Source organism: Alligator mississippiensis, chromosome 16 (assembly GCF_030867095.1).
Source record: "Alligator mississippiensis isolate rAllMis1 chromosome 16, rAllMis1, whole genome shotgun sequence".
Taxonomy (NCBI): domain Eukaryota; kingdom Metazoa; phylum Chordata; order Crocodylia; family Alligatoridae; genus Alligator; species Alligator mississippiensis.
The window spans coordinates 3482394-3510295 of NC_081839.1; the positions used below are offsets into that span (position 1 = coordinate 3482394).

The following is a 27902-nucleotide window of genomic DNA, read 5'->3' on the forward strand; positions in this document are numbered from 1 at the left end:
ATTTATTCACCAAGGCGCCCCCGGGGGTTACAAGAAACAATGGCCACAACCTAGCAGACAGCAGATTCAGATTGGACATTAGGAAGAACTTCTTCACAGTTCGAGTGGCCAAGGTCTGGAACGGGCTCCCAAGGGAGGTGGTGCTCTCCCCTACCCTGGGGGTCTTCAAGAGGAGGTTAGATGAGCATCTAGCTGGGGTCATCTAGACCCAGCACTCTTTCCTGCCTATGCAGGGGGTCGGACTCGATGATCTATTGAGGTCCCTTCCGACCCTAACATCTATGAATCTATGTATGAGGTCCGGGCACAGGGCAGGCAGCATCCCTGGCACCCAGTGTTTTAGGGATACCGCACGGTCTTTGGCCACCCTTTCTCTGAGATCTCTGGTGTGCTCCCCCAGGCTCCCATCCTGACTTAGCCCGGCTCCAATTTCGCTGCAGCGATGAACCCTCCCACCAAACTGCTTCGCCAAGATCCTGGGGATCTCGTCGCGGTCCCTGCACCATGGCTGGCCTGCTGGGGCTGGACCCGGGAGCTCAGCGGGCCGCCTGGCTGCTCTCCTGGTTGGCACGGCCTCAGCACCGAGCGGCGACTTGTGCGTCACAGGCTGGCAGGCAGGGAGCTGCGCTCGTGACACCCACACACCATGGTGCTGAGTCACGCCGGGCCGCCCGCCCCCGCACCCCAGCCCGGAAGGAGGTGTGTGCCCACTGCTCCGGCAGTAGCTGTGCATCCCCTGCGCTGGGTGGGACTGGTAGTGGGCCCCCCCCCGGCACTGATCATCCACAGGGGCAGATGGGGCCCAGTAGGTGCGGAGCTGCCACGAAAGTGCATCACGGCCCCCTCACCCCACGGGGAAGATGAGCCATGTGCCAGGGTTGGAAATGGGCATCTTGCCTACCCCAGCCCAGGCCTAGGGATGGAGGGGGAGCATGATGGAGGCAGTATGGCCTAGTGGGCAGAGCACCTGAGTGAGGCTGGACTAGGGCACATCCCCATCCCTTGTTCCCCACAGCTCCGTGCTGCCCTGATCCCCATCGCTTCCAACCTGGCTGGACCCAAGGGGCTGCTCTGCTTTCAGGCAGGGAGGCCCTGAGGTCCCGGCAGTGCCCCGGGAGCTCTGTACCAGGGCTGCCCCTGCCGCTCTGATATACTGGGGCTGGGCTTTGCAGGGAGCTGTGCACCCCGTGCCTGCGCTGAGCTCAACCCAGGCAGCCACCAGCACCCCTGGGCTCTCCATGGCAGGGCTCCCAGGGCTGTCACACCAGCCCCAACACCCCTGGGCTACATGGAGGCAGGGGGGGGGGGAGGGCGGAGCTGGGTTTTACCTAGGAGTGGGCATGAAGTTGGCACCATGGTCTGTTAAGGTGTGGGGTTTGGCATGGGGGGGTCTAGTGGTTAGTGCTTGGGGGAGGGAGGGGGGGGGGGTTGTCTAATGGGGGGAGCCAGGCTTTCTGCAGGGCGAGGTGGGCGCTCCGCTTAAACAGCTGCCCAGTGATGGGCGTCGGGAAGGGTTGGCGCATGCATGGACCGTGTCCTGGTTCCCTCCCCCCCCCCCCCCCCCCCCCCCCCCCCATGTCTCAGTTTCCCCACCTGAGCTGCAGGGCCGACGCTGCCGTCCCCACCACCCTCCCACCAGTGTCATCGGTGCCGTGGGGGGGCACCAGACTCCCAGGGGCCCTTCCAGTTTGATTATTGCTGGAGCCTTGCCCTGCACCCCTTTGGGAGGGGCAGTTGGTGGGGGAGGAATGGAGACAGATGGGGGCACTTTTGCCCCCTGTACCAGGGCCACGGCCTGCCGCCCAGCACAGGGCTGTCCTTGGCATGACCTTGGAGCTGAGCGGTGCCAGCTCAGGCAGGCACGTGGCTCATTAGGAATGCACCCGCGCTGGGCAGGCAGCCGGCCAAGCACTGGAGCCCATGTGCATGTGCATGTGCATGTGCGTGCATGTGGCTCATATTGTGCACACAACAGGGAAGCAGGCACCAGCCATTCACATTTGCAAATGGTGCAAAATGGACCAGCTGGGACACCCCCCCCCCCCCCCCCCTTTCGGGGGACTTGGGGGGGGGGGCAATTAGCAGGGGACAGGATTAGGCCTAACAGCCGTGTTAATCAGCAGCCCGGCTGCTGGGATTACAGCGGCTTATTTGTGCTGTGATTTATTAGTTCTGCTTCCATCGAAGCGGCCCGGTGGGGCAGGGGGAGCCATGGGCTCCAGCAAGCCCTGCAAGTCTGCAACCCCAGGCTCCTGCCCCGTGGCCATAGGCTCAGTCCCTGGGGGCCTGGCTCGGCTCTCCGTCACCCCCTGGCCAGCCTCCCTCCCGTGGCACTTTGGGGCTGGGGGTTATTGAAGGCAGCAGGGGAAGGGCTGGAGGCTCCAGGCATCGGCCCTTCCTGGAGCTGCCCCCACGGCGCCCCCCAGGATGCAGCCACCACCTTCCCTCCCACGGCAGGAGGTGGCAGGTGCCAGGACTGGGCACCTGAAATCGGGCCCCTTCTTTGTCCAGGGCAGAGATGCAATCCTGTTGGGAAGGGGGGGGCTCTGCTCCCGGCTCAGGGGAGGGAAGGGGGTGCCAGGCCCCTCCTGCGCCAGCCCCCCAAGGAGCAGCCACGTCCTGTGGCTCCTGCCAGCTTGCAGAACACCTCTCCATGAGTGCAAGGGGAGCAGGGTGGCCAGCTTCCCCCGTCGGTCCCACCCCCGGGCCTGTGCTGGGGGGTCTCCGCTCCTCCAGCCTGTCCCTGGGCACTGATGGAGGCCAGGAGCCCATAGCCACAGAGTACTGGTCCCAGCCTGCTGCTGGCAGGGGTCCCCTTTGCCCAGGCTGGCCGACCCCTGGCAGTGCCCAGGCCCCGAGAGGCCTGGGGAGGGGGCGGGGGTCCTGTGAGCAGCAAACAGAGCCGGAGCCGGGCGTAGCTCTGCCAGACGCTGATGTGTTTATTGCACAGGATGGGCTGGCTGACGCGGTGGGTGCCCCGTGCGGGGCGCAGCCGGCTCCGGGTGCCCACGCCCGGCTGGCACAAGGAGCTCGGGGGCAGGTTATACATTCAACATGGACGGCGCGAGGGGCAGAGCGGGGCAGCTGCGTGGCTCGGACACAGATACACACACACACACACCGCCTGCCCCCCACCCCCGGCCTCAAGAAAGGGGAAGGGTCCGGTTGGACGCGGGAGACGGAGGATGAGGAGGGGAATTGGGGGGGTGGACAACCCCCCCAGGACTCCCCCTGCCCATGCCAGGGCTCTCAAACCACCCCGGCGGATGTCGTGCCACCCTCCTTACCCGCCTCTGGAGCTCGCCAGGGGCTCACGGCCCAGCCCAGGGCTGGGGAAGGAGGCAGGACTCGAAGACCCATCACAGCAGCTGGCACATCGCCTCTTCCCCCTGCCTTGGCCTGCAAAGTGGCGGCGGATGCAGAGAATGCCCTGCCCCGAACCCAAAGCAAGCCCGAAAGGAGCTGCCCCTTCCCCAGTCCTCAGCTCCTGCCCCGCTGGAGACCCTCCCCGGCCTGCCCTGCCCCTCGCACTCCAGGCCTGGTCCGGGGCTCTGCAGGGAGGCGCAGCATCCCCGGCGGTGCTGAGGGCTCTGCCCTAGGATCTGCTTTGGCAGCATCTTTGCCCCCCCAATGGGGAGCCCGGGCTCCCCCAACGGGGCCCTTGGAAGGAGTCTCTGGAGAGGGCCAGGGTGGAGGAAGGATGGGTGCGATGCGCCCCATCCCTCTGGGCTAGTCCAGCCCCCTTGCCCAGGCAGCGCTGTGCCACCCCAGACATGCAGACGGGCACAGGACAAGGACATGCAGAACGGCCCCGCTGGTGCCACACGGAGAGCAGAGACAGCCGGGGAGCGTGGGGCGGGGGGGCTGCTCCAGGCCTGGTCCCCTCCTGCCTGCTCCTCTCCCCGCCTGCCCCGATCCTCCAGCCCCGGCCCCTGGGCATGCAGTGCGTGGGAACTGGCGCCCACTGCCAACCTCTGCCGCTCCAGGGCTCCCTCCTATTCCTTGAAGCCCTTAGGAAACCGAGATGGGGGGACCCCCCCCCATGTGCGCACACACGCACCTCGCCCCATTCACTTGCAGGATCAGGATTTGGCCCTGCCTTCATTATTGCAGCTCTGAGGGTGGTGGGAGCTGTCCCCATCCGTACTGCGCCTTAAAGGACAGACAGACGGGCAGGGGCAGGCTGTGGGGGTCCCTCCCAGTGCACCCGCCTCGCCAGCTGGGAGGGCACCAGGGACGGAGGAGCAGACCGTGGTCCCCCCCCAACACCCAGAGACCCCCTGCGACCACAGCTCCCCCAGGCATGGGCTCCTTCAGGGGTTGCTGGGCTGCCGGCACAAAGCCAACCACGCCCCGTCAAGGGGAGAGGAATAATAATACTTCACCTTCATCCCTCCCATGGCCCCCAACATGCTCCCCTCACCAGCGAGGCTCGCACCTGCCCCAGGTAGTACTGCAGCATTATCATACCCATTTCACAGATGGGCAAACCGAGGCACAGAGACTCACCCGAAGTCGCACGGCCCGTGAGAGGCAGAGCCGGGCGAGGGACCCCAGCAATCCTGGCTCCCAGGCCCTCGCTCTCCCTGCTGGGGAAGGAGCGGGAGGGGGGGCCCGAGGGGGCCGGGGAGCGGGACACCCCATTTCCTTCCCCATTTAAAACACAGAAAACAGACACGAACGGAGCAGCAGCCTGGCAGCCCCCCGCTCACGCAGCGAGGGCAGCCCCGAGCTCACGCCGGGCACCTCTGGCGGGTTGGGGGGGCACGGGCGAGGCAGACCACGGGGGTGGGCAGGAAGCGTGGCAGAGCCAGCAAGGGCCCAGACCCCCTCCTCCTCTACCCCCCACCCCGCCATGGGGGCAGGGGGGTCTCTCTGTGCCGCAGGGTGCCCAACGCACGCACCGTGCCCCCGCGCCAGGCCTTGATACATATATATATATAATATACATATTGGATCGTCGCGAGATTAATTAGCTATGGCTTCTATGGTGCAGTCAGGAGGGGCGCGGGGACAAGGCTCTTCACGCTAGCAGCAGGAGAGATGGGGGCCGCGCTTTGGTCAGAGAAGATGGAGCGGGGCCAGGCCGCCCTGCCCGGCGTGGGACGGGGCGTGGGGGGCTCCGTCCGTGCTCCCCCACCCTCCCCGACTCCCCTTCGGCCTCTTCCGGTGTCCATCAGGGCTGGGCGCCGAGGCCCGTTGACCCCTCGTCTTCCAGGAGCGAGCCGGGGGCAGCTCACACAGTCTCCCCCCACGCCCCGGCCCGGCTGGCAGGGAGCAAAGGTCACAAGTTGGACGAGAGCCGGGATTTGGCTGGGTCCGTGTCAGTGGCGCTGGCCACCGAATCCTTCCGGGCGCTGCCCGAGTCCTGCGGGATGCCGGCTGCCCCCACGTACGTGGCGCTGGTGGGCAGCGGGTGGGACAGCGCCGCACGGGCGGGCACCGCGCCCCGCAGCCCAGCCTGGGGGCCGGCGCTGGGGGAGGCCGAGGCCGAGGCCTGGCCGGCGGCGATGGAGGTGCTGGACTCGTGGGCCGACGGCGGCGGGCTCTGGGTCAGGGTGGGCGAGACGCCGCGGGGCAGCGAGGGCTGGGAGGCCGACAGGGGCCGCGTCTCCTGGCTCAGGCTGCTGGTGGGCAGCGCCTGCGTGCTCTTGTGGGCGGCCAGCCGCTGCGGCGACCCGGGGGCTTTCTGCTGGCTCAGGGACTGCTGGGAGCCCAACTGGCCCTTGGCCCCATGCGGGAACGTCCGGCCGGCCAGGGGGCTTTGGGAGGGCGGGCTGGACACGGCCGCCGGGAAGGCGCCGGCCGAGGCGGGCGGTGGCGTCGGCGCCGGCTGCGGGTTGGGCTGCGGCAGCTGCGGGTTCTGCTGCTGCAGCAGCACGGGCGACATGGAGAAGGGGCCGGGCATGGCCTGGGCATACTGCAGGCGCCGCATCATGCGGGGCGAGCCCAGGGCCACGGAGCCCACCAAGGGGCTGGCCATCTGCGGGCAGAAGCTCATGGCCACGGCCTGCTGCAGGGTGGCGATGGCGGAGGTGACCTGGGGCTGCACGGGCGTGTAGAGGGCGGTCTGCTGCTGCAGCCCTGCCTGCTGCACCATCTCCCGGTCGTACTTGACGATCTCCTGGATGATCTCGTTCTCCTGGTTGTTGAAGACGCCCGAGTTGAGGTCGTGCTGCACTTTGTGGAGCAGGATCGAGTTCTTCTTGCCTGCGGCGGGGAGGAGGAGGAGGCAGGGTGTGGGGGTGGGAGAAGCCCCATCGTGGCCCATTGGTGCCCCCTCAGCCCCCCACCCGGGGGTGACAACTGCTCTCCAGCCCCTTCCTGGCCGGCAGCGCCCTGGACTGCTCGTGTGATGCCAGCTGAGCACGTGGCTTACACCAGCATGTGTACACACGTGAACTGAGCACACACACACACACACACGGTAAGCATGCACATACATGCATTCAACACATGTACACACACACGGAGCACATGCATGCACATGCACTAAGCATATACTTGCACACACATGTATGCACACACACCCTCCACTCCTACCCCCTTGGCTTTTCCTCTGCAGACCCCATCCCCGTCCCACCTCCTGCTCCGGACGCATCGACCCCAGCACAGCCCAATTCCCCCGGGCCAGGCGCTGCCTCCCCGCCCTGCGGCCGAGCCAGGAGGCAGGGACATAGCTCTGCCCGGGGGCTCCCTGCGGGCGGCAGGCCCCGTACCAATGCGGTCCAGGCGGTCGATGGCGACGGTCTCGAAGGCGCGCCGCATCATGGGATACTCCTCCAGCACCTCGTTGAAGTTGTCCACCGAGAGCGAGTAGAGGCGGCAGTAGGTGTCGGCGCGGACGCTGGCTGTGCGGCGGCCCCGCGTCAGCAGGCAGATCTCTGCGGGGGGAGGCAGAGGCGGCAATGAAACAGCACGGCCCCATGCCCCCCGCCCAGGGCACGGGGATGCTGTGACCCACCCCAGGACAGGAACCCAGCAGTCCGGCTCTAAACACCCCGCCACCACTTGCCCCCGCCCTCCATGAGCCCCGGGCTCCCAAAACAGTGCTAATGGCCATCCCACAATCTTCTGCCAGAGCTGGGGATAAAACCCAGGAGTCCTGATCCCTCCCGCAAGAAGCTCTCCCCACTAGCTCCCATCGGGGACCCCGTGAACCGCGGCGGGCTGTGAGACCGGCGTCCCCGACACGCTCACCCCCGAAGTAGGAGCCGTCCGAGAGCTTCATCTCCTTGTTGCCCTTGGTGAGGACGCTGACGACGCCGTGCTGGATGAAGTACATCTTCTTGCCGATGGTGCCCTCGCGGATGATGTAGTCGCCCGGCTGGAAGACCTCGAACTTGAGCTTGGTGAGCATGGCCGTGACGAAGTTGGGGTCGGCGTTGGCAAAGAGGGGCATGGAGGCCACCAGCTTGCGGCAGTTGAAGTTCACGATCTCCTGCGGGGCAGAGGGAAGGACATGGAGAGATGGACACGGGCACCGGAGGAAGAAACCACGAGCCAGGCAGGAGATGGAGGGGCCCGGAGCCTGGCTTTCTCCCACCCCCTATTCTGGGCTCGGACTGGGCAGCCCCCGGCGCGGGGACACGGCCCATGCTGTGGCTCCCCGCCGCGTGCCGGGGAGGATGCCCTACCTCTCGCAGAGGCTCGTTGAGCTCGCCTAAGATGCTGTCTTCGTCGAACATCTTGCCCTGGTAGCGGTGCTCGTAGTAGTCGTGGATCTTCTGGCGGAAGTCGGCCGGCAGCTTGTGGAAGGACATGTACTGCTCCACCTGCTTGTACTGTGGGGACAGAGACCGGCCGTGATCAGAGGGGCCAGCTCGGTGCACGGAGGGGTCCAGCAACCCCCACGCGCCATAACTCACTGAAGCACCCCTCCCCCTGCCGAGTGCAGCCCCCCAGGGCCGCTTGCTCCAAGCCCCGGCTGGGATAATCCAACCTAATTCCACCAGATGACAGTGCTGCCTGTGCGGGGATGGCTCAGGCCCGCCTAATCCTGCTGCCCCGAAAGGTCTGCCAGGAGCAGACGGGGCTGGGGAGGCGCGAAGGGCCCCAAGGGGCAGCGCACGTGCCAGGGGCTGCACAAAGAGCAGCCCCCGCTCCTGGGCTCGTAGCTCTGGGGGGGAGCGCAGGACCGGGAGCCACGAGCCCCGGGAAGAGCTCCAGCATCTGAGCTGTGCAGAACAGGGAAGGGGGGCTCTGCTCCCGGCTCAGGGGAGGGAAGGGGGTGCCAGGCCCCTCCTGCGCCAGCCCCCCAAGGAGCAGCCACGTCCTTGCTTGCCCCATGTGAGCTCAAAGGGCCGAGCTGCCCGGGGAGGTGCAGGATGTGCTCCCGGGGGCACATGCTAGTGAACAGCCACGGCCGCCTGGCACGGATGCCAAGTGCTGGGGTCACGGTAGCATTAGCTGGTGCCCTGATGGCTCCAAGCCTCCCGCCCTGCCATGCGCTGAGGCTGGGGATGCCCAAGCCTGCACGTCCCCAGGCGTTTATCTGCTCCGGGGGCGGTAATTAAAGCTGTGGACAGCGGGGGATACATCTGGATGGGCACCAAGAGCCCCTTGCAACGTGTGGGGGGTGTAGATGAGGAGGCTGTCGGCTGCCAGCCCAGCCCAGCCCAGCCCAGCAAGGCACAGCAGCTTGCGGCACACGGCCCCGGCTCTCCCAGCCATGTGCAGCGGGGTGGGCGAATGAGGCTGTCCTAGCACGGGGGATCTCCCTCTACTATAAGCCAAACCCTAAAACAGCCCCCGAGTCCCCTGACCCCGGCCAGCCCACGTGTCGCCCAGCCCCGCCAGGCTGCAGCTGTCTTCCAAAGCCACGATCCCACTGGAGCCAGCTGGGGATTGCTCCCCGCTTGGGAACCGCTCCATGGGCCAAAAGACACCGAGAGCTTCCCCGTCCTGTTGCTGCAGCCCACAGTGGCCCATCTTGGGTGGCCTCTGTCCATCCCCAGCTAGGCAGGCTGGGAAAGCAGGTCCCCATGGGTCTCCGGGGCTGCTCGGGAAAGAAAGTGGGTGGAAAGGCACCTGCTCCATCCTCCACGAAGGGCTTCGTCCCACCCCTGGGCGGGTGGAGGGGCCTAGTGCGGCTCCCAGCCGGCCGCGGGATCCTGGGGGTGTGGAAGGGGTTGCGGGGAGGCTTGGCTTCTCCCCGCAGTGTCTCAGCCCGGGGACCTGCCTTCTGCTTGGCCAGCCATGGGAAATGGTGGTGGTGGAGGTGGGGTGGTGGAGGGTCCACTTCTGTCCCTGGTCCTGGACCCACTGTCCACGGTGCTGAACATGGCCCCAGCCAGCAAAGCCCAGAGCCCGGTGGTGGGGCCCACCTCGACTCAAGCAGGCTGGTGCCCCAGTGCGCTGCCCGGTGAGCCCAAAGGACTCTCTGCTGCAGCCACTGCAATGCATGCCCTCCGGGCGAGCGGTGGGCAGCACCAGACACTGGCAGGGAGCGGGAAGGACATGTGTGTCCAACTGAGGCTGCCTGGGGGGAGGCCGAAAGCACCAGGGAATGGCCCCGAGCCCAGGCAAGGGAGAAGACGGTGCCCGCAGCCACGTGACCCCTGGGATTGGGCTTGGAGTCGCACTGAGCAGCCCTGGGCAAGATCGAGCCCGGGAGATGACGTCTGCAATACCCCCTCTGCACCTGCTGCCCTCCCTGGCGTGGGAGGCTGCCCGCTCCCTACCTTCTCCTGGTACTGGCGCCGCGAGGAGTCCAGCGACTGGATGAGGGCGGTAGCGTGGCCGATGAACATGGCGTAGCAGGTGGCGCCCACGATCATGCTGAGCATGGTGAGCCAGATGTCAGTCATGCTCTCAGGCGCCTGCTTCCCGTAGCCGATGCACAGCATGTGGCTCATGGACTTGAAGAGCGCAAAGGAGTAGAGCTCGCTCCATGAGTTGTTCTGCAAAGACAGCACCGGGGGCGGCTGTGACCTTGCGTCACCGTGCCCAGGTCACCAGGGGAATGAGGGGAAGGTACATGGAGGGGGACGGGGACAGGAGCCTGGGGATGAGCAGATAAAGTGCAACTGGCTTGTGGCCACGGGCTACACGGGTGCAACGAGGGAGCTGCCCGGGTCCAGAGCACAGTTCCCTTGGAGCCTGCGGCCAGCACTACTGGCGTGCGCGTGTGTCTGGACTAGGTTAGATCTGGCTCTTCACTTCTTTAGGGCATGTGTGTGTATGTATGCATGTGCATGCGTGCGTGCATGATCCAAAGGGGCCATACACTTTCTACAAGCCCAGGATGGGCCTCCCAAGGTGCTGGCACCACACGCGGGTGAAGCCCTCCAGGGTCACAGCAAGGGCCTGACCCTTATCTGTCAAACCCCGTCAACAGCGTCTGATGAGATACGAGGATCACACACACACACACACACACACACAGTGCAATCATGCCCATCTATAGACCCACCACCACACACAGGCTGCTGTTGCAGTTTGCACACAAGTGTGCACAGCTGTTACAACATGCACACACAACCACCATCCCATGCATGCAGGTTTGCAGCAACACCACACACACTGACACACACAACTGACATGCCTGCACGGGACACGCACCACTCCACACTGCCGTGCACAGAACTGATGTCCTCCTGGACACACGCGTGCGCTGCCTGTCACCACAAGGCTTTGCACACCACAAGGCTGACACACAAGAAGGCTTTTGGATGGAGCTGCTCCATCCTCTCGGCTTCTGCTCCCTGACCTGCCTCCTCTCTCCTGCCTCACCTGTCCAGCATGGGACCCCGCCTGCCTTCTCCTTTCCACCCCTTCCACTTAGCGCCTGAGTGATGCCATCTGCAGTCTTCTTGCGTGTGCCAGCCAGCTGGGCACTGCCCACTCCTACAAGGCGAGGGGTTACACAGAAGCTGGGATGGGACAGGGCTCAGAGCCAGGCCCAGTGGGCAAGAATCCCCTCTGTGTGCCTCAGTTTCCCCCTCGTGGGGGAAGTTAAGTGCTCAATTCAAACAGAAAGGGCAAAAGGCTGGCATGGCCAGGAGATCCCACTGCACCAGTGGAGGGAGGAGCAGACAGATGGATGCTGCCAGGGGCCAGCGGGCATTAGCACATGCTTTTGCTTGCTGATCTATGGCAGGTGGGGTGTGTCCTGCCCCTGGGGGCCCAGGCAGGCCGTGATGGGCATGGGGAGTGAAGCCAAGTCGTGCCCCCACCCATCAGCTCTGCCTCACCTCGGGGTGCTGCTCCAGCCTGGTCTCTCCCTGTGCCCTCGTGCAGTGCCGGTGTCACCAGCGCTATCAAGTGCTGGGCAGAGCAGCTGGCACATAGTTTTGCTCTGATCCCTGCCCGGGGGGGGGGATGAGAGAGAGAGAGTGTGTGTGTGTGTGTGTGTGTGTGTGTGTGTGTGTGCGCGCGCGCATGTGTGCACATGGGGTGGGGATGCTTGCAATGCCTGCACACACACACACACACACACACACCCCAACCCTACCCACATGCCAGTGGTAGTGAACTTGGGCAGTGATGCCCAGGCAGAGGGGTGGGCTGCACTGCACCCCCCCGTTCGGTGCATCCAGATCTGGGTACATGGTGCGTGTACCCACACGCAAACATACACGTATGCCCCTTGAGACAGGTGCTCACGCGTGTTTATGAAACACACCCACGTGCCAATCAGCACACAAGCTCCTGGGGAACAGGGGCACTCATACATGATAAGGGCACACGCGCCCACCCACTGGCTGCCCCGCGGCCCTCAGGAGCAGGGGCATTCATGCGCGACCCCAGCAAACACAGGGCATGTTGTGCCAGGCGGCAGGCATGGATCCGGCTATGGGAACACGCGACTTCTGCCTACAGAAGCCCTTTTGCAGGGGGTTGAAAAGCTCTTCCTGGGGCAGGGAGCCCGAGAGGGGCATGGAAAGAGATGGGCTGAGCCGGGAAGAGGGGGAAGGACGGAAAAAGGGAATGAACCAGGAAGAGAAAGAGGAGTGCAAGAGAGGGAAGCAGAGAGAGGCAGATGGAGAGAGCAGAGACCCTGCGTGGGGAAGAGGCAGGGGGCTGTTGCTGAGAGGCTGCAGGGTGGCGAGGTGCAATTAAAAGTGTGGCTCGTTATGTATTAATAGCAGCTTTGTTGCTAAATGAGAGGCGGGGGGGGGAGGCTCCACCTGCTGCTCAGTGACTCCTTGGGGGTGGCCGCAGCCCTCGGAGACCCTTCAAGGCATCCCCAGGCCTGTGGGCAGAAAGGAGGCCCCAAGCTGGCCCTGCCCAGGCCCCCGGCGGTACTCACCACCATGCCGTTGATGGAGACCCAGCAGTTGCTGGGGAAGTCCTGCAGCATGGGCACCAGGAACTGGAGGCAGCCGTCCCAGTGGCACAGCAGCAGCATCATGCCGATGAGGTTGATAATGCGCATCACGGCGCTCGCCAGGTCGTAGGTCATGTGGAAGATCTGGGGGGGGGGAGCCCATTTCAAACCCCAGCCTCCGGCCCCTCCTGGCTCCCACGGGGCAACCGGGGCTCGGCAGCCCCTGCTGCTCCCCCACCCTGCCCCTGACACCGGGCCCCAAGCCCTGGGCCTGGACCCACAGCTCTAGGGTCACCCTTTGGTGACCCCCTTGCCCCTCCCCATGCCCCACAGCCATCCCAGACCCTCATGTACAAAGTCCAGGGGGTGTTGCTCCCCCTGACACACCCATACACACGTGCACCCCCCGGCCAGCACCGGCAGCAGAGAGCAGACACGCAACACCCCGTGCACCGACGTCCTGGGTCCCGGCTCTCTCTTCTGCACCCATCGGGCCCCTTCTCGTGACCCCCCCACCCATGACGCTAATGAGCCCAGGCCACGCGGTGCCAGGCAGTGGGCGCAGATCCCAAATCCCAAGCCAGACTCCAGCCCCAGATGGCTCAGCTCCTCCCTGCCCACTTGCCCGGAGGGGAGAGGGGTTTTGCCTTCAAAACAGAGACAATCGCAGGCCGCAGTCAAGCCAAGTGCAATGAAGGGCCCCCCTCATCCCTCCCTTTCATGCAGTCAAGGCAGCTGGGCTCAGCTCAGCGCTGGCTCGAGGCTCTGGTGGCACGACGGGTCCCAGCTGGGCCACGAGGGGGGAGAGAGGTGGCCGGTGGCAGCAAACTGTCCCCTGGAAAACAGTCCCCGGTTCCAGCAGCTGTTTTCCACGTGAAATGCTTGGAGGAGAGAGAGGTCACAGCAGCCTGGACCCCCGGGCTCGAGCCCGGTCAGACCCCAGGGGCATCTGCGTTCAAGGGGGCTAAGTCAGAGCCCACCGTGTCCTGCCTCACTGGGGGTGGGGGGAGTGTCCGCACCGATTTCTCTTCCGTGCCAAGCAGAGGTTCTCCTCCTGCTCCACAAACCCGTCCAGCAAGCCCACGGCCGCACCAGGGCTAGACGCGTAAGCCTCCTTCATCACACCCTTCTCAGCCCCCGAGCCTGAGGGGTTTGCCCGGTTCCTGGCAGAGGCGGGGGCATCTTAGAGGCTCACTCTGGGAGCGAGCGTTGAGATGGGGCTGCTGGGGCTCAGCGGAGCGGCAGACTCGGGGAGCACGGAGCACCCCCTGCATCAGCTCTTTGCACCCCCAGACACCCGGGACGTTGCCTCTGTGCGCGGTACATGCCCAAACAATGCCCGATGCCCACTGGGCTCCCATCCCCGCGGGGACATCCTGCCCCAACGTTGCCTCATTCTTTTAATGGATGGAAATCAACTGCACGCAGCCACTGGGCAGCGTAGGCGGCCCCGCTCCCACGGGCATCTGCTCCTGGCTGGGAGAGCGCACTCTCGTCCTGGCAGGAGGCTGCCGTTGTTTCGAGGCCCAGGGCTTTCCCCGGGGCTGCTTTTCTCCCCCGAGCTGCCAGACGTGGGCCATCGTGCTGCGGCCCCTCCTGGCATCCATAGGGCTGCCCCGTGCTGGGGAGGGGGGTCTCTGGGAAGAGGGCAAGGGGCAGCATCCATGTGGTGTAAGCAGGAGGATCTCAGCTCCAGCCCCCGGGCAGGACTCCAGCTGGCCCAGACCGGGGCCTCTCCTGCCCTCAGATGCTTCCAGCTCTGAAAGTGGCATCCTGCGGGCTCTGGCTCCAGCTCCGAGGCATTAACCTGGCCCCTGTTCCCCCCCCGGAGTCTGAGCATCTCACAGTCCTCCAGCTCCTTTAGCACTGGGGCAAGGCAGAGTCAGCCTCTCCACTGCACAACTGAGCCCTGGGGAGATTAAGTGACTCAACCAAGGTTACAAGGGACACCAGTGGCAGAGGACAAAGCAGACCCCGCTCCCAACAGGCTACTGCTCTCATCCCTGTATGCCTGCCTTTGCCTCCAGCGATAGCCAACTTCCAGGGTGCCTCTGGATGAAGAGGCATCTTCCAGCAGCGTGAAGGCACCCCCAGCTGAGGCCTGGGTGCCGGGTGCTGTACGAACACCCAGTGAGGGCCCTACAGGGTTGCGGGAAGAGACCCAAGGCTGCACATGGGGCTTGCAGCACAGCAGGGGCCTGACAGGGCCGTGAACCAGTGAAGGGACTGGGTGTCCGAAGGGGCTCCCCCGTCTTAATTAAGCAGCAATTAACATCTCTTCCCCCCCAACCCTAAAAACAGTTCAGGGAGAGGCAGGCGAGACCCCATTGCCACCAAGCTCCCCACCTGTGGCCCAGACCGGGCTCCACCATGCAACTAAAGCTCATTTATATCACCACCACTATCATCCCCATTGTACAGATGGGAAAACTGAGACCCCAAGAGGGACAGCAACTTCTCCAGTGTTGCCTGGGAGTCAGCAATAGTTGCAGGAAGGCAGCTGGGAAGGGAACCCGGGAGTCCTGCGCTCCAGCCACTGGGTTATTGCCGAGGAGGTGCAGAGACGAGTGCGTCTGAGGTCACCAAGCAAAGGGGCAGAGCTGGGAAACAAGGCTCTGGACAAGTCCTGGCTGGGGACAGACACGCGCACATGGATACTCTGAGGACACAGGGGCTGGAGGGAGACGGGGTGGGGGTTGAACAACCATGTGCACGTGTGCGACACTCCCTGTTTGCACCCTTGTATTGCAGCCGGCAACGGGGGGGGCTGCACTTCTCCCTGCACCAGGTACCAGGCCCCAGCCGGTCTCCATCTGCCCTGTGGGGCACGCACAGCCCCTTGCGCGGGGAGAGCTCAGCCCACAACAGAGGCCCTCAAGTGAAGCCGATGGCTGCTGCTATTCACCCCCCATTAAAGCAACGCCAAGGGAAGGCTCCAGCGCCCCAGAGAGGCTTCTTGCACTGCCCAGCTGGGTGCCCCCATCTCACCCTGGGGAGCCAGCGTGTCCCCCCCAGGGGAAGGAAAGCAGAAGCTGCTGCAATCTCTCGCCAGGGGCTTTGCCCAGAAGAGCCCTGCATGGACGGGTGATGCCGAGACTGGATTAGACCCTGGCCATCACCCAACCCAGCCCCAGAGCCCCCTGCACTCGGCTGGGAGGAGGGAGCAGGGTTAATGGAGGGGCAGTGAGAGGGGCCGCAGCCAGGAACAAGAAGGGCCATGAACATGCATGGACATGCGTGACGATGCAAGCACTTGCCCCTGCAGGGGACGATGCCTGGGTCTAGTGGAACATTGCCCACACAAGGGGACATGCAGCCGGCCCCAGGCTGCGCCCATCACCGCCGCATCCTGGCATGCAGCCGTGCGGGCAGGACCGATGGGGCAACACACATCATGGGAGTGTCTGGGGGGGGGCCTAGTGGGGTGGGGAGGAGCAGGGGAGCTCTCGCCAGTCCTCCAGCATCCCAGAATGCATTCCTGAAAGGCCAGGCGGGTGGGCGCCTGGCTCGTGGGAGGCCTGGCTCAGCCAGCCAGACGGGCATGGGCTGCCATCGCACAGAGCAGCAGCGCCTGTGGCTGCCCGGGTCTCTCTTCCCCCTGCGGCCAGGATGCTTTTGGCCCCGGCTTGTCTGGTTTCTTCCCTTTCAAACCCCGCAGCCTTCCAGGGTCCCCGAAATGGCACTTGGGAGGATGTGGGGGGCACAAATGGCACCCAGCTGGGGCAGTGGGGTGGGATGGGGAGCGGGGAGGGCCAGGAGTTAGTGGGAGGGGAGAGCGAGTGCTTGCCCACCCCGCTGGTGCCCGCAGAGCCCAGGCATCCTGGTTCAATGCCAGCTCTGCCGCCAACTCCCCAGGGGATCTGGGACCGTTCAAGTCACCTGCTGCAAAGCAGGCATGGTCCCTCTCCGTGCGAGGCTGCAAACAGGGGGCCTGGCTACGATTATGTGCAGCACCTGGCGCGGCGGGATCCCGATTTCCACTCCAAGACCGACTGTGATCCTCTAGGTCTCGAGGCAGGGTGGGGGAGACCCCTCTAACCCATCCACGCCATGCGGTGCCTGCTAAACCCTGACCCACTCCCACCCAGACAGCCCCCACGGGGGGTATGGCCTCCCCCACGTGCCCCGGATCTGGCCTTGTCAGTAGAGCTGATTACAGGGCTAATCCGCCCAGGCTGGGATGGGTTTCAGTAATCCCCAGGCTTGGTGCTAAGCCCCTGTTCAAAAGTCAAAAGGCCAAAGAGCAGGGGCGGCAGGGCCGGTGCCGCAGACAGGGGTGGGCAGGGGGGTCCCAGCCAGACCCAGGTGCCTCCAGACCCCGAAACAAAGAGGAAGCGAGCGCTGTCTGCTCTGCCCAGATCCACGCACTGCCCCCACCTCTCCTTCCAAACCAGCCAGATCCCTTTGCTGGAAGTGCCTAATTCAGCGGCTGGATTGAAAACAGATTTAAGTGGGTGTGCATGTGTGCCACGTGTGCACACACACACACGTCCCTTCCCCCCATCAAGGACAGCCCCCCAGCCAGCGGGACACCTGCCTGCAGACACGGCTGGACAGATGGACACACACAGCCGCACGCCCCGTCTGCCCCCCTCCTCGTGCCGCCGGAGATAGGACCCCTACCTCTGGCAGCCGCAGGCATTTGGGCACCTCCAGAGCAGAGCCGGGCACAGGACCCAGCTGAGTTTGTGCAGAGCAAAGGCTTTTCCTTGAGGTCTGGGCTGAGGCCCAGCAAACTCATCTCAGCGCTGGGCCGACAAGGCAGGAGCTGGGGCCAGGGGAGGGAGCCGAGCCAGCCCTGCTGGGCCCGGGGGGGGTGCCTGCATCCTTTGCTCCCTTCGCCCCAGCCCCAAAGCAGAGCAGGACAAGGGGGCAGGGAACCAGATGGAAATGAGGGCCCAGACTCTCGGCTCGTGCTCGCTCTCGCCGAAGCAGGCAGCTTGCATCTGGGTGACCTTCACCTCCCAGCCCCTGGCTCTGGCCGCCCCACGGTCTTGCCACGCGGGCCTGGGGAGTCCCCAAGGAGGTGGGGGTGCAGGGTCCGACTGCCCCCGGTGACCTCCAGCACTGCCATCACCCGACGCAGCTCCGCAGTGCAGATCCTTGCAGCCAGGCGATTGCTCAGTGCCAGGCTCAGAGCTCATCTCGCTGCAAGGATGGGGAGGGAGGCTACCTCTCCCCGGCACCTGCCCAGGGACAGGAGGGGGGCGCGGGGGGACAGCATGTCCCAGCTGGGTGCTGGGACCGCTCTAGGGACAGAGGGAGCCCCCACCGCACGCGCGCAGAGCTGCAAACGGTGCAAAACCGCATCCATCAGAGCTGTCGGGCGGCATGGACCCAGGCGCAAGGGCATTCCCCAGCTGATCGTGCAGCATCCGTGTCCCCCTCCACACCCCCCGCCTCTCCTAGCTGCCTCGGGCCCGGGACCATGCCCCCTGCTCCTACACCCTCCGTGAAATCAAGCCCAGTAGTGATCCCCAGCACCTCCTCTCCTCCAGGAGAGGCTGTGGCATCCGGGCAAGATCAGACGGGGCTGATCCTGGGGGGAGGTGGCCTGTCCAGCCCAGGGAAGAAACTCCCCCCATGCTTCCCCCTCCGCGACCCACGTCTTCCAGACAGGGAAACAAGCTACGGGGAAGGAAGGAAGGAGCCAAGGGCCCAGTCCCATCTTCAGCCCCAGGGGCCAGCTCCTGGCTGCCGAGACCTAGGAGCTGCCTCGTTAGCCCTGCTCTACTTCCAGCAGAATCAGAACCACTAATTCCTGCACGCTGCCTTCATGCAAGGACACATGCCTCAGTTTCCCCATTTGCAGGGGATGCCGGCTACCTCCCGAGGAGGCTTCATCCACACCCGAACCTCAGCGACGCAACAGCAGCAAGGCCGCTACGAAGCCACGGCCATCAGGCCTGGCCCGTGGTTTGGGACAACGCAACCCGGCACCCTCATGGCAGACCCCCGTCCAGGCATCCTTTTGCCCCGGGGCAACAGCATCCCGAGAGGCCGCAGCCCTGGAGGCGTGGGGTCCCCAGCCCTTACCTCTTCCCACTGGTGGATGTAGCGGATGAGGCGGGAGAGGCGAAGCAGCCGCAGGAGGCTGAGGATCTTGGTGAAGCGGACGATGCGGAGGGCGCGGGCCGTCTTGTAGACCTCCGAGTCGATGCCCTTCTCCACGATGAGGAAGATGTAATCCACGGGGATGGAGGAGACAAAGTCCACCACGAACCAGGTCTTGAGGTACTTCTTCTTGATGCGCTCGGGGTCCAGGATGATGTCCGTGTTGTCCTCGATGACGATGCCCGTCCGGAAGTTCAGCACCAGGTCCATGAGGAAGAAGGTGTCCGACACCACATTGAAGACGATCCAGGGCGCCGTGGTCTCCTCCTTGAAGAAGGTGATGCCCACGGGGATGATGATCAGGTTGCCCACCATGAACAGCAGCATTGTGAAATCCCAGTAAAACCTGGCACGGGGGGGGGAAGCAGAAGGACACGTCACCCCAGGGTTACCCCAGCCCGAGGCATCCCAGCTCTCCTTCCTCCTGCCAAGCCCTGGACCACAGCCTGGCCAGCTGGGGCTGTTTGTCCCCAGGATCGGGCCCTGCAGCTGTCAGCTTGGGGTCGGGGCTTTTAAACCTTGCCCTGTACGACTGCATCCCCGAGGCTCATGCGGGTGGATGAACCCCGGGCCAAAGGGGTGGCACGAAGCAAAAGGAGACCCAGTGCCAGCGCCGAGGCCAGTCCCAATAGACCTGGGAGGCTGGAGCCAGCCCGGCCTGGGGGGCTTCGGCTCACTCTGCAGCTCCCTAGAGGGGCTTGAGATCATACCAGGGGGACTCCTTACCCCTCGAGACACCCCCCACCCTCATCTTCATGCAGGCCCCTGACCCAGAGCCGCACAAGGGCAGAGCCGAGCCCTGGAGGGGGGGAACAGGGCAAGCACCGAGCCTGTGGCCCCCCCACCAGCCACAGAGCCCCCCTCTGCCGGGGGCCGCATGGATGCTGAGCCAGGCAGGGGCCGTCCTTGCCGGTGCCGCCTGCAAGAGGCTGCAGCGGAGCTGATGGCTGATCATCACGTACGACTGCAGCTCACTCCAGCTGCCTCCGGTCCCGGCGGAGGGGAGGGGAGGGGAGGGGAAGGCGGGGGGCGCATGGGGGTCCAGCTCCCTCCGCAGCCCCCTTCCACCCCCTCCTCTATGTCCAACCCCCCTCTCCCAGGCCAGCCACGGCCTTTCCCAGGCGTGTTGCAAGGTGACAGCAAAGTGACTGCGGGCCCCACACGCACACACGCGCGCTAAGAGGTCAGCCCCCCCTGGCCCTGCTGCCATCCAGCTGGGTGCTTTGCTGGCCCCGTGTTGGGGCACCCCAAAATGCCCCCCAACTATGTCACTGCTGCCCACGGGGGCCTGGGCCAGGTCTTTATGCAGCTGCCGAAGGCTGGAAGCAAGGTGGGGGGTGGGATTCACTGCATCGGGGCAACATGGGGCCCATCGGAGCCGGCAGGGCCATGCCTCTGCCTGGGGAAGGGGAGCGACAGGGAGTCGGGGGGCAAACGGGCACCCCGGCCGAGACCTGGCTGCAGGAGCAGAGCGGCGGAGGGGACGGCGGGGGTGGGCAGTGATTGGGGGGGGATTGGATCTCCCCCTCGACAGCAGGATGCATCCCTCTTTGAAAAGGGAGAGCTGCTTCCAGCCTCCTGACCTTCCTCCAATGACAACCCGCACCTGAGCCGTTCCTATGGCAACGCGAGTGACATCACGGCTGCACAGCGATGACTTCAGAGCACAGGCCGGGAGAGGGGGAAGCAGGACCATCAGCTGCCATCTCCTAGGTGCCCTTCAGTGAAGCACGGGAGGGGGGCAGTTCGGGCCTGCGCTCCTGGCTCTGCCACAGACTCTCAGGGTGACCCCGGGCAAGTCCCCTCACCCTGCCCGGTGCCAGTGCCTCTGCTCCAGGAGGCTGCATGGCACAAGCAGGCCCAGACCGGCGAGCCAGGCCCAGGCTACTGGAGAACTGGGCTGCGCCGGGGAGCCTGCAGCAACCCCACGGTTCAAGGGGACAGAGCAGCATGCGCAGGGACGGGGGAAAGGCTCGGCGACGCAACGGCCTTTGCAAAGAGGCCCTTCTGGGACCTGCTGGCACGGTCCGTTCAGGGGAGGGAGGAAGGCAAGCCACGAGCTGCCGCACGGCTCTCCGCAGAGAAGTCCTACCACCTCCTCCTCCTCCTCGCAGGCAGCAGCGAGGCCTGGCTGCCCCACTTTCCAGATGGGCAGGTTTCCCGCGGGAGCTCAGAGCCAGACGGCAGCGGGCTCCGAGCCCAGGGGAGCGCTGGTCCCGACCCAGCCCCCGCGCCCGGGGGGCTCCGGCCACGGATCGAGTCCAGCGGAGCTCAGGTAGAAGCGCCTGTTGCCCCGAGGTTAGAGGTCATGGCCAAGGTCGTGCAAGAGTCAGGGGTGGAACCGGCAACACGAGAGTTTCACGGTCCCCTCGGACACTCTCCCGGGCCCAGCGCGTGCTCCACACAGTATCTGCCGGGGAAGGGGATAGCCAGGCTGAGCAAAGCCCACATTACTAAAGCCCCCCGCTCCCTGGGGCTGCACACTGCAATCCTCCTGCACCAACGGGATGTGCTCCAGACGGGGAAACTGAGGCACCAGCAAGGAAGTGACAAAGCCAGGAGTCCAGACCCGAGCGCCTGGGCTGGGCTCAGATCCAGGGGCCAGACTGTCCCCCTAGACAGCCAGCCCTAGGCCGGGAATTTCTAATGCACTAGGGCAAGACCCCCGCCTCCCCACCCCACGGCAGGCACACACCTCGCCTCCAGCTTCCAGCACGCTGGGCAAAGTCCCCGCTGGCTTCCAGCCCTGGGAGAGCCAAGGGCCAGATCCCCCCCGGATGCTGGCCCGCCGGCCTGATTGCTTATTGCTTTTTGAGTATGAACGATGCACTGTAATTGCTCAGCCCTGGCTGCGGACCCAGGCTTGAAAGCCTCCTGGCCCTGGGGGATCACGAGCATGTGGAAGCGGGGATCCATCCCAGCCATCCTATGGATGCCGGGACGGGCACCGCGAGCCCAGCCTCCCTGCGCTATTGCAACATGGGAGGATGGAAGCAGCAGGCAGGGCACTTTGCACAGCGCCGAGCGCCCAAACCGAGCGCCGCGGTCGGTGTTAGCGGCACCTGGGGACTCGCCACGGGTGCTCATGAACTCAGAGCAACAGGGAGGGGAGGTGGCATCCCAGTGCTGCCCCTGCGGGAGGTGACTCCGACCCCTATTAAATCTGCCCTGGGCATGTCAAAGGCCTCTGCAAGCTCCTCTGCCCACCAAGGCTCTCGCCTTCTTGGAAAAGCAAGCAGAAGAAACCCTCCAGTTCATTCTCATTCAGCACCACGAGCAGCTCCTCCAGCTACAGACAGCCAGGAACATTTGGAAACGGCTGCAAAAATGCCAGGGAAAAATTGGGGGAAAAAGGAGCCCCTGCAAGGAGCAGCTCTCGTCCAGGCCAGCCTGGGACAGGCCTCGTCCCTGGGGCCTGGGCGGCAGAGCCGGAGCAGGAGCAAAGGGCCTAAACCAGCCGCCGGGAGCCGTTTCCTCGATCGAGTCATTCTCCCTGCCTGTTAACGAATTTAACCATAATTGACTGTTGTGCTGCTGGCCTGCTAATAACCCTCAGGCAGCCAGAGGATCTCAAGAGCTGCTGCTCGAGGAGCTTTTTCCCGGGCCCCCTTCCCAGCACGCCAAAGCGCCTCCGAAGCAACCGTCTCGCTATTTCACCTCCAGGCCAGCAAGCCTCCAATACAACCACCCCTTCGAAGAAGACTTCAGGCCTCATATCTGACCATGCCAGAGCGCCGGGCCTGCCAACATCACCGTGCTCCTTCCACCTGCCCTCGCAGAGGAGCCTCATGCGGGCACGTGGCTTTGTAGCAAACTCAGCAAACTGCCCAGGCCTGAAGCCACGGCCCCACAAATGACCGTCAAGGCCTCGCCAGCAAACTCCCCAGGCCCTCAAACCCCCGCCCAGGCCTCGCTTTCCTAATGGATGAGCTCAATCGCACTGCCATCCATCAGACCCAACCGCTCCCCATGAAGTCTGGAGAGAGGAAGAATCGTCCTGTGATGGATAACGCTCATAACCCGTTTGTCAGAGAGAGATCTCGGCTCACGGAGAAGGCGCTGGACAAATGGCAGCAGAGCTGCTGACGCCAGACCTACCGCATGCTAATACCTGGAAATGTAGGCTAGGAGGGCCCCTGGGGACACGGGCCCCCAGCCTGGCACAGCAGCCGGGCAAGGCTGAACTGCAGCATCCGCAAACTAGGATTAGCAGAAAACCTTCAGCTAATTGGCACCGAAAAACACACACCTGTTGGGGAACCTGCTTAGACTCAGCCCTGGGACTCGAGAGCCCGATTCATTTCCAACCTGCCGTTACAAGGAGCCCGAGCCCTCCAGGCAGGTGCCCGGGTTGCCAGCCAGTGCTTCCCGGGCGCCCGGGGCCCTTCAGAAGCACTCTGTGCCTCTGCATCGACTAATCCCGCGGAGATCAGAGAGAGAGACACTGGCCGCTGCGATGAACCAAACCATCTGCCGGGAGAGCTCGCATTACTAATGCATCCTGCAACGTCCCTGGGTGGACTTCGGGCCTGTGCCGATATCGAGCTAGAAATCGGAGGGAGGAGGCGGAATAAAGTGCCTGCGTTTGGCGGCCTTGGGACTTCCTCTAGAGCATCTGGTACGACCACCAGACACGGGGTCCGGGCTTGGAGAGACCTGGGCTGGGATCTGGTTTGGACATTCGTACGTGCCGGAAAGGAGCTGCTTTTCCCGAGAAGGAAAACCACACCAGCGCCTTCCACCTGCCAACAGCAAAGCCCTGGCATAAAAACTATCCCGCGTGTGAAGCCTCCAGCCCCTCGGGCAAGCTGGGGCCTGAAGATATTAAATAGCTTGTCAAAGGTCGGTACAGAAATGGGAATAAAACCGCCCCGAGTCCTCCTTTGTTCTTCCTTCCATATGTATTTTCGCTATAAATGGGGGGGTCAATGTGGCTGGGCCTCGTTGAATAGGCACCGGGAACGGGACAGGCACGATTGAGCGAGACAACTCATAGCTGGGCGGGTCGACCCAACCTCACATATTTCCCCGTGTAATTTAAAAGGCTTTTCTTTTATCAGATTGGCAACTCGTGATCTGAAACAGCCACCCAGGTTGCTTCCTAATCATCCAACAGCGGTGTAAATGGGGGCTTCAGCTCCTGGCTCGCATCTCCTCCCCCCACCCCACCTCCTTGTATTTTGCATGAATAATTACAGTGCTCTGCCTGGGATGAGATATGATCTATAAATGGGGCCGATTATGAAGTGATGTCACATATGCAGATGGTAATGATTTTATCTTAAGATGAGAAAATGGGTATGGCAAGGGGGAAATGTTGCCGGTACCGAGGCCATGATCCTTGTTGGATCTGGGGAGGGCGGACGACGGCACGTATGCATGCCTGCCGGGAGCATCCCCCGTGCAGAGCCACAGCCAATTCCCGGGCACCGCGGTTTGATCTCCCCAGAGTGAAACCACCCCGCTGTCGCTCGTCACATGCCAACACACGGAGACGGGGCGCTTGCAACGGAGCGGGAGGTGCCAGCCGGGAAAGGGACTCTTGTGGGATTAGAAACTCTGCAAAGGCACCTGGCTGGAGAGTCTCTGCCCCAAAGGGCTAGCAGCAAAGGCGGGCAACATTCAGGGAGGTAAATGGAGGTGCAAGGTCGCACGGCGGAGCCAGGAATAGACCTTGGGCCTCCCGGCGCTCAAGACGATGCCTCACACCCTGGCCCCGTTGCCTGGCAGAGGAGCTCGTGATGGGAGGGATATTATACGTAGCTTCCACTCCCAAATCTGCCAGTGACTCACTGTGCCGGCTCGAGCAAGTCTCCTGGGCCTCGATTCAGCAATGAGTTCAGCAAGAGCCGCTCTGTGCAGGCAGGCAGGACCCCACGGGACAGCAACGGGCTCCGGGGACTTCAACGCGGCAAGGGGAAAAGCAGGGCAAGGAGAACGAGGGCCCGCTAGTTACTGGCTGCTCCGAGCCAGCCTTTAAATGGTCAAAGGACTGGGCCGAGCCGGAGAGCCCTCGGGGAGGCCGGAGCTGCTGATCCCCAGACCCGGGGCACTGTCACGGCAAGCTCAGGAGACCCCGGTCATCGCAGGCGATGGAGATGACAGGGCAATGGCAAGAGGGAACGAGCAGATGTCAGGCTGAGTTATGCTCCAGCCCAGGGAAACCAAGGCTACGGTGGGGGTGGCAGCTGCGTCCAGCATAACCAAGGCCAGCCAGCCCACTCGATGCCTGGGGCACTGCTCCCACGGTCCCACGCCTGGGCGGTAGCGGCACGGGGCTCCCCGCACTTGCTGCTTAGGCTACATTAAACACCTCGGGATGAGCAATGTGCGGTCTTAAGCGGCGAGCCGAGGAGACGGGGCTCGGAGGCTGGAAAGATTAACGACCCTGGCAGTTGTTAGAATAGGATCAATTAAGGGCACGTCTCAGGGAGATTCTCTGCCGCGCGCAGGGCCCCTTCGGCAAGCCAGACCCATGCCGTAAGGCACCCAGGGAGCAGGGCCTTATGTAGGCTTCCCATGGACGGCAGCGGGCACAGAAAAGCAGACCCCTGCCGGGCTGGGGGACATGACGGGGGACCGGGGATGGCCGAGTCAGGGATCCCAGATCCCCCGGCACCGAGCAGGGTGACCTCGGGCAACTACCTGCCCCTTGCCTTTGCAAGCTGCCTGGGGCCAGGCTCGGCTCTTTGCAGCTGTCTGCACAGCACCTGCTGGGGGAAGGCCCCGGCCGCGGCTGGCATGTCTGAGCGCCAGACCGCGGCAGGGACCATCAGTATTCCAAACAGATTCGCGCCGGTCTGGGCTGGCGAGCCGCTGAACCCCCCCACAGCTCATCAGACAGGAAGCAGCATCGTTAGGAGACTGAGACTGATCCGGTCCCTCCGGTCCCAGCCACGGGGGCAGCGCCAGGAGGACCCCGCTTCGGAGAGGAGAGGCTCTCTCCCGGTGCCTGCCGGCTCGGGGAGGTGTGGGGGGGGGAGCGCCGGGCCGGCTGCTACCGCCTGGATGCTTCCAGGAAGGCAGAGGCAGCCAAGGCAGGAGGAGAACGTGGTACCCAGAGCTCCCATGACAGCAGCATCCTCAGAGCCTGCCATGGGAAGCGTGGGCCTCACGGGGACGCAGGCCCAGCCAGCGGGGAGACAAGGCCCCCCCACTTTTAGGATTAGCATTACTGGGTGGGGGGGAGAAGGAAGAAGGAGCTTTGTATTTTTAAGCGCTGCAAAAAGCCTCGCGTCGCTGCGTCTCCCAACCAGCCCTTTGCCCTCAAGGAAGACACCAGCCCATTCCCCGAGCTCTCCCAGGGCTCAGACACAGGGAGGGTCTTCTGCCCCCGTCGTGCAGCTCCCGGAGGTTGCCCTCCACAACTGGGCATCTTTGCCACCCCCCCTGCCCAGCAGGACCAGAGGACCCCACCGCTAAAGCATGTCCGAGTCTGGACACCCAAAGCTGCTGCATCACGGCTGCCCGGGGCTCCCCTCCCCCCTCCAAGACAGGTTCTCCAAGCACCGACGGGCCCCCCCAACCCCAGCACCGCTGCACTGGAATTGGGAGCCTGGCTGGTGGGGCTCAGCCTCTGCCCAGCCAGCTCGGCCGAGGGTGGGGTTGCTCCTGCCCCTTGCAAGCTACATCCAGACCCTGGGGGCATCCCTACTGCCCCCGTCCTGGGGGGGGGTCCTCCTGCCAGGGGGCCAAGCTCAAGTTCAGTCTCTCCAGGATCTGGGCTATGGGGAAGGGACGTCCTTGGCAGAGCAAAGGGGTCGGGGCCTGCAGGGGGGCGGGGGGGGGAAAGAAGGCGCCTGGACCCAGCTGCTTCCCCGGCCCCCTCCCCCCCATCACTAGCGAGGAGGCTGCAGCCAGCATCTGGGCCGCTCCTCGCTCCTCCAACCTGCAGCCCCAGCTCAAGGTGCCCTCTCGGCTGCAGCCGGGCCTCGCCGCCCCTCCAGCCCCTCTGCCGGGTCTGCGGCTCCAGACCCTGCAGCCGCGGCCAGCACCGAGGGGCCCGAGGGGATCCGGAGCCCCCCAGCTGCCCCCCCTGCTTCCCGCTATGGGGCTGCAAGGACCACCCAGGAGGCAGCCCCCGCTCGGAGCCCATGGCAGCTCAGGGGCAGAATCACAGACCCCCCCCCCAGACCCTGCCGCTTTCCCAGACCCCCCCAGCGGGGGATGGCAGCAGCTGGGCCCCCTCCCCACTCCTCTGCCTCCCCCACCAGCACCTGGAGGGGGGACGGACCAGCCATGCCCCCCCACACACCTTGCAGGGGGCACTGATCCCCATCCCCACTTTCACCCTGGCCCTACAGGAGGGGGCTGAGCCAGGCTCCTACCACCCCTCCCCGCCAGCCTTGCAGAGCCAGGCCCACTCCCCGATCCTACACGGGGACTGGAGCCGGGCCCGATCCCTGGACTCCCAGCCTTGCAGCGGGCACCAAGCTGGGCTCCCCCATCTCCAAACCCCCAGGGCCTTGCTGAGGGCCCTGATCCTGCAGCCTCTACAGGGGGAATGGAGCCAGGCCTGATCCCTCATGACCCCCAGCCTTATAGTGGGGACCAGGACACACCCCTGCCCCGACCTTGCAGAAGGCCCCGGTCCCTGATCCGACAGCCCCTCCAGAGTGGGGACAGAGCCGGGCTCGATCCCTGACGACCCCCAGCCTTATCGTGGGAACCAAGCCGGGCTCCCCTCTTTAACCCCCCCACCTCCGAGCCTGGTTGCAGGAGCAGGGATGAGGCCCTCAGCCTCTACAGCGGGAAGGAAGCTGGGGCAGATCCCCGACGACCCCAGCCTTACAGAGGGGGGCAAGCGCAGCTCCCCACCCCGGCCGTGCCGAGGGCCCCGATCCCTGACCCTGCAGCCTGTCTGGGGTGCGGGGGAAGGATCCCCGATGACCCCCAGCCTTATAGCGGGCACCAAGCCAGGCTTCTCCCTCCGAGCCGTGCCGAGGGTCTGATCCCTGATGCTCTCCAGGGGCACCAGAGCCAGGCCGCGTGCCCGCTGCCCCCAGCCCCAGGGCGGGGACCACCCCGGCCCGATCCCGGCGCAGCCCGGACCTGAAGTCGCTGTAGGGGTGGATGATCCAGGCTCCGGCCGACTTGACGCGCTCCTGCTCGCGCTCCACCGCCTTCTGCGAGCCGAACATCCGCAGCGAGAACTTGTTGACGCCGGGCTGCAGCAGGGCGCCGAACTGCCGCTGCATGAAGCTGGCCTGGCTGCCCCGCGCCTCCTCCCCGGCCGCCTCGTCCGCCAGCCCCGCGCCCTCCTCGGCCGCCTTCTCCGACCCGCACGAGAACGACACCTTGGGCTCCCGCGGCGGCTCGGCCCCGGCCCCGCTGCACTGCGGCTCCCCGCGCCGGCACTCGCCGTTCGGCGAGCCCTTGCCCGCCCGCCCGCCCATGCTGCCGCCCCGCAGCCGCCGCTGCGCGCCCCGCCGGGCCGCCTCGTCCTCGCCCTCGCCCTCGCCCGCCTCCCGCTCCTCCGCGCCCCGCATGCTGCAGCGCCAGCCCGGCCGGGCCCGAC

At 64.8% G+C, this 27902-nt stretch overlaps 1 protein-coding gene across 1 annotated transcript; it reads right to left on the minus strand.

Annotated features, from left to right (window-relative positions):
* Positions 1-2396: 2396 nt before the first annotated feature.
* HCN2 (hyperpolarization activated cyclic nucleotide gated potassium and sodium channel 2) lies at positions 2397-27873 on the minus strand. The gene is made up of 8 exons (XM_059719914.1): positions 27437-27873; positions 18308-18731; positions 12254-12415; positions 9684-9902; positions 7638-7784; positions 7201-7441; positions 6720-6884; positions 2397-6210 (listed from the first exon to the last, which is right to left on the minus strand). Exons 1-8 carry the CDS (start codon positions 27871-27873, stop codon positions 5285-5287), a joined length of 2721 nt encoding a protein of 906 aa, XP_059575897.1. The 3' UTR covers positions 2397-5284.
* Positions 27874-27902: the final 29 nt, after the last annotated feature.

Excerpts from the sequence above, each read along its gene's own strand:
- HCN2 (XM_059719914.1), bottom strand. The coding sequence starts at position 27,873 with ATGCGGGGCGCGGAGGAGCGGGAGGCGGGCGAGGGCGAGGGCGAGGAC. Across the intron at positions 7,785-9,683 it reads GGCGCCAGTACCAGGAGAAG|TACAAGCAGGTGGAGCAGTA; the intron begins GTAGGGAGCGGG and ends CTGTCCCCACAG. Across the intron at positions 6,885-7,200 it reads GGACGGCTCCTACTTCGGGG|AGATCTGCCTGCTGACGCGG; the intron begins GTGAGCGTGTCG and ends CTCCCCCCGCAG.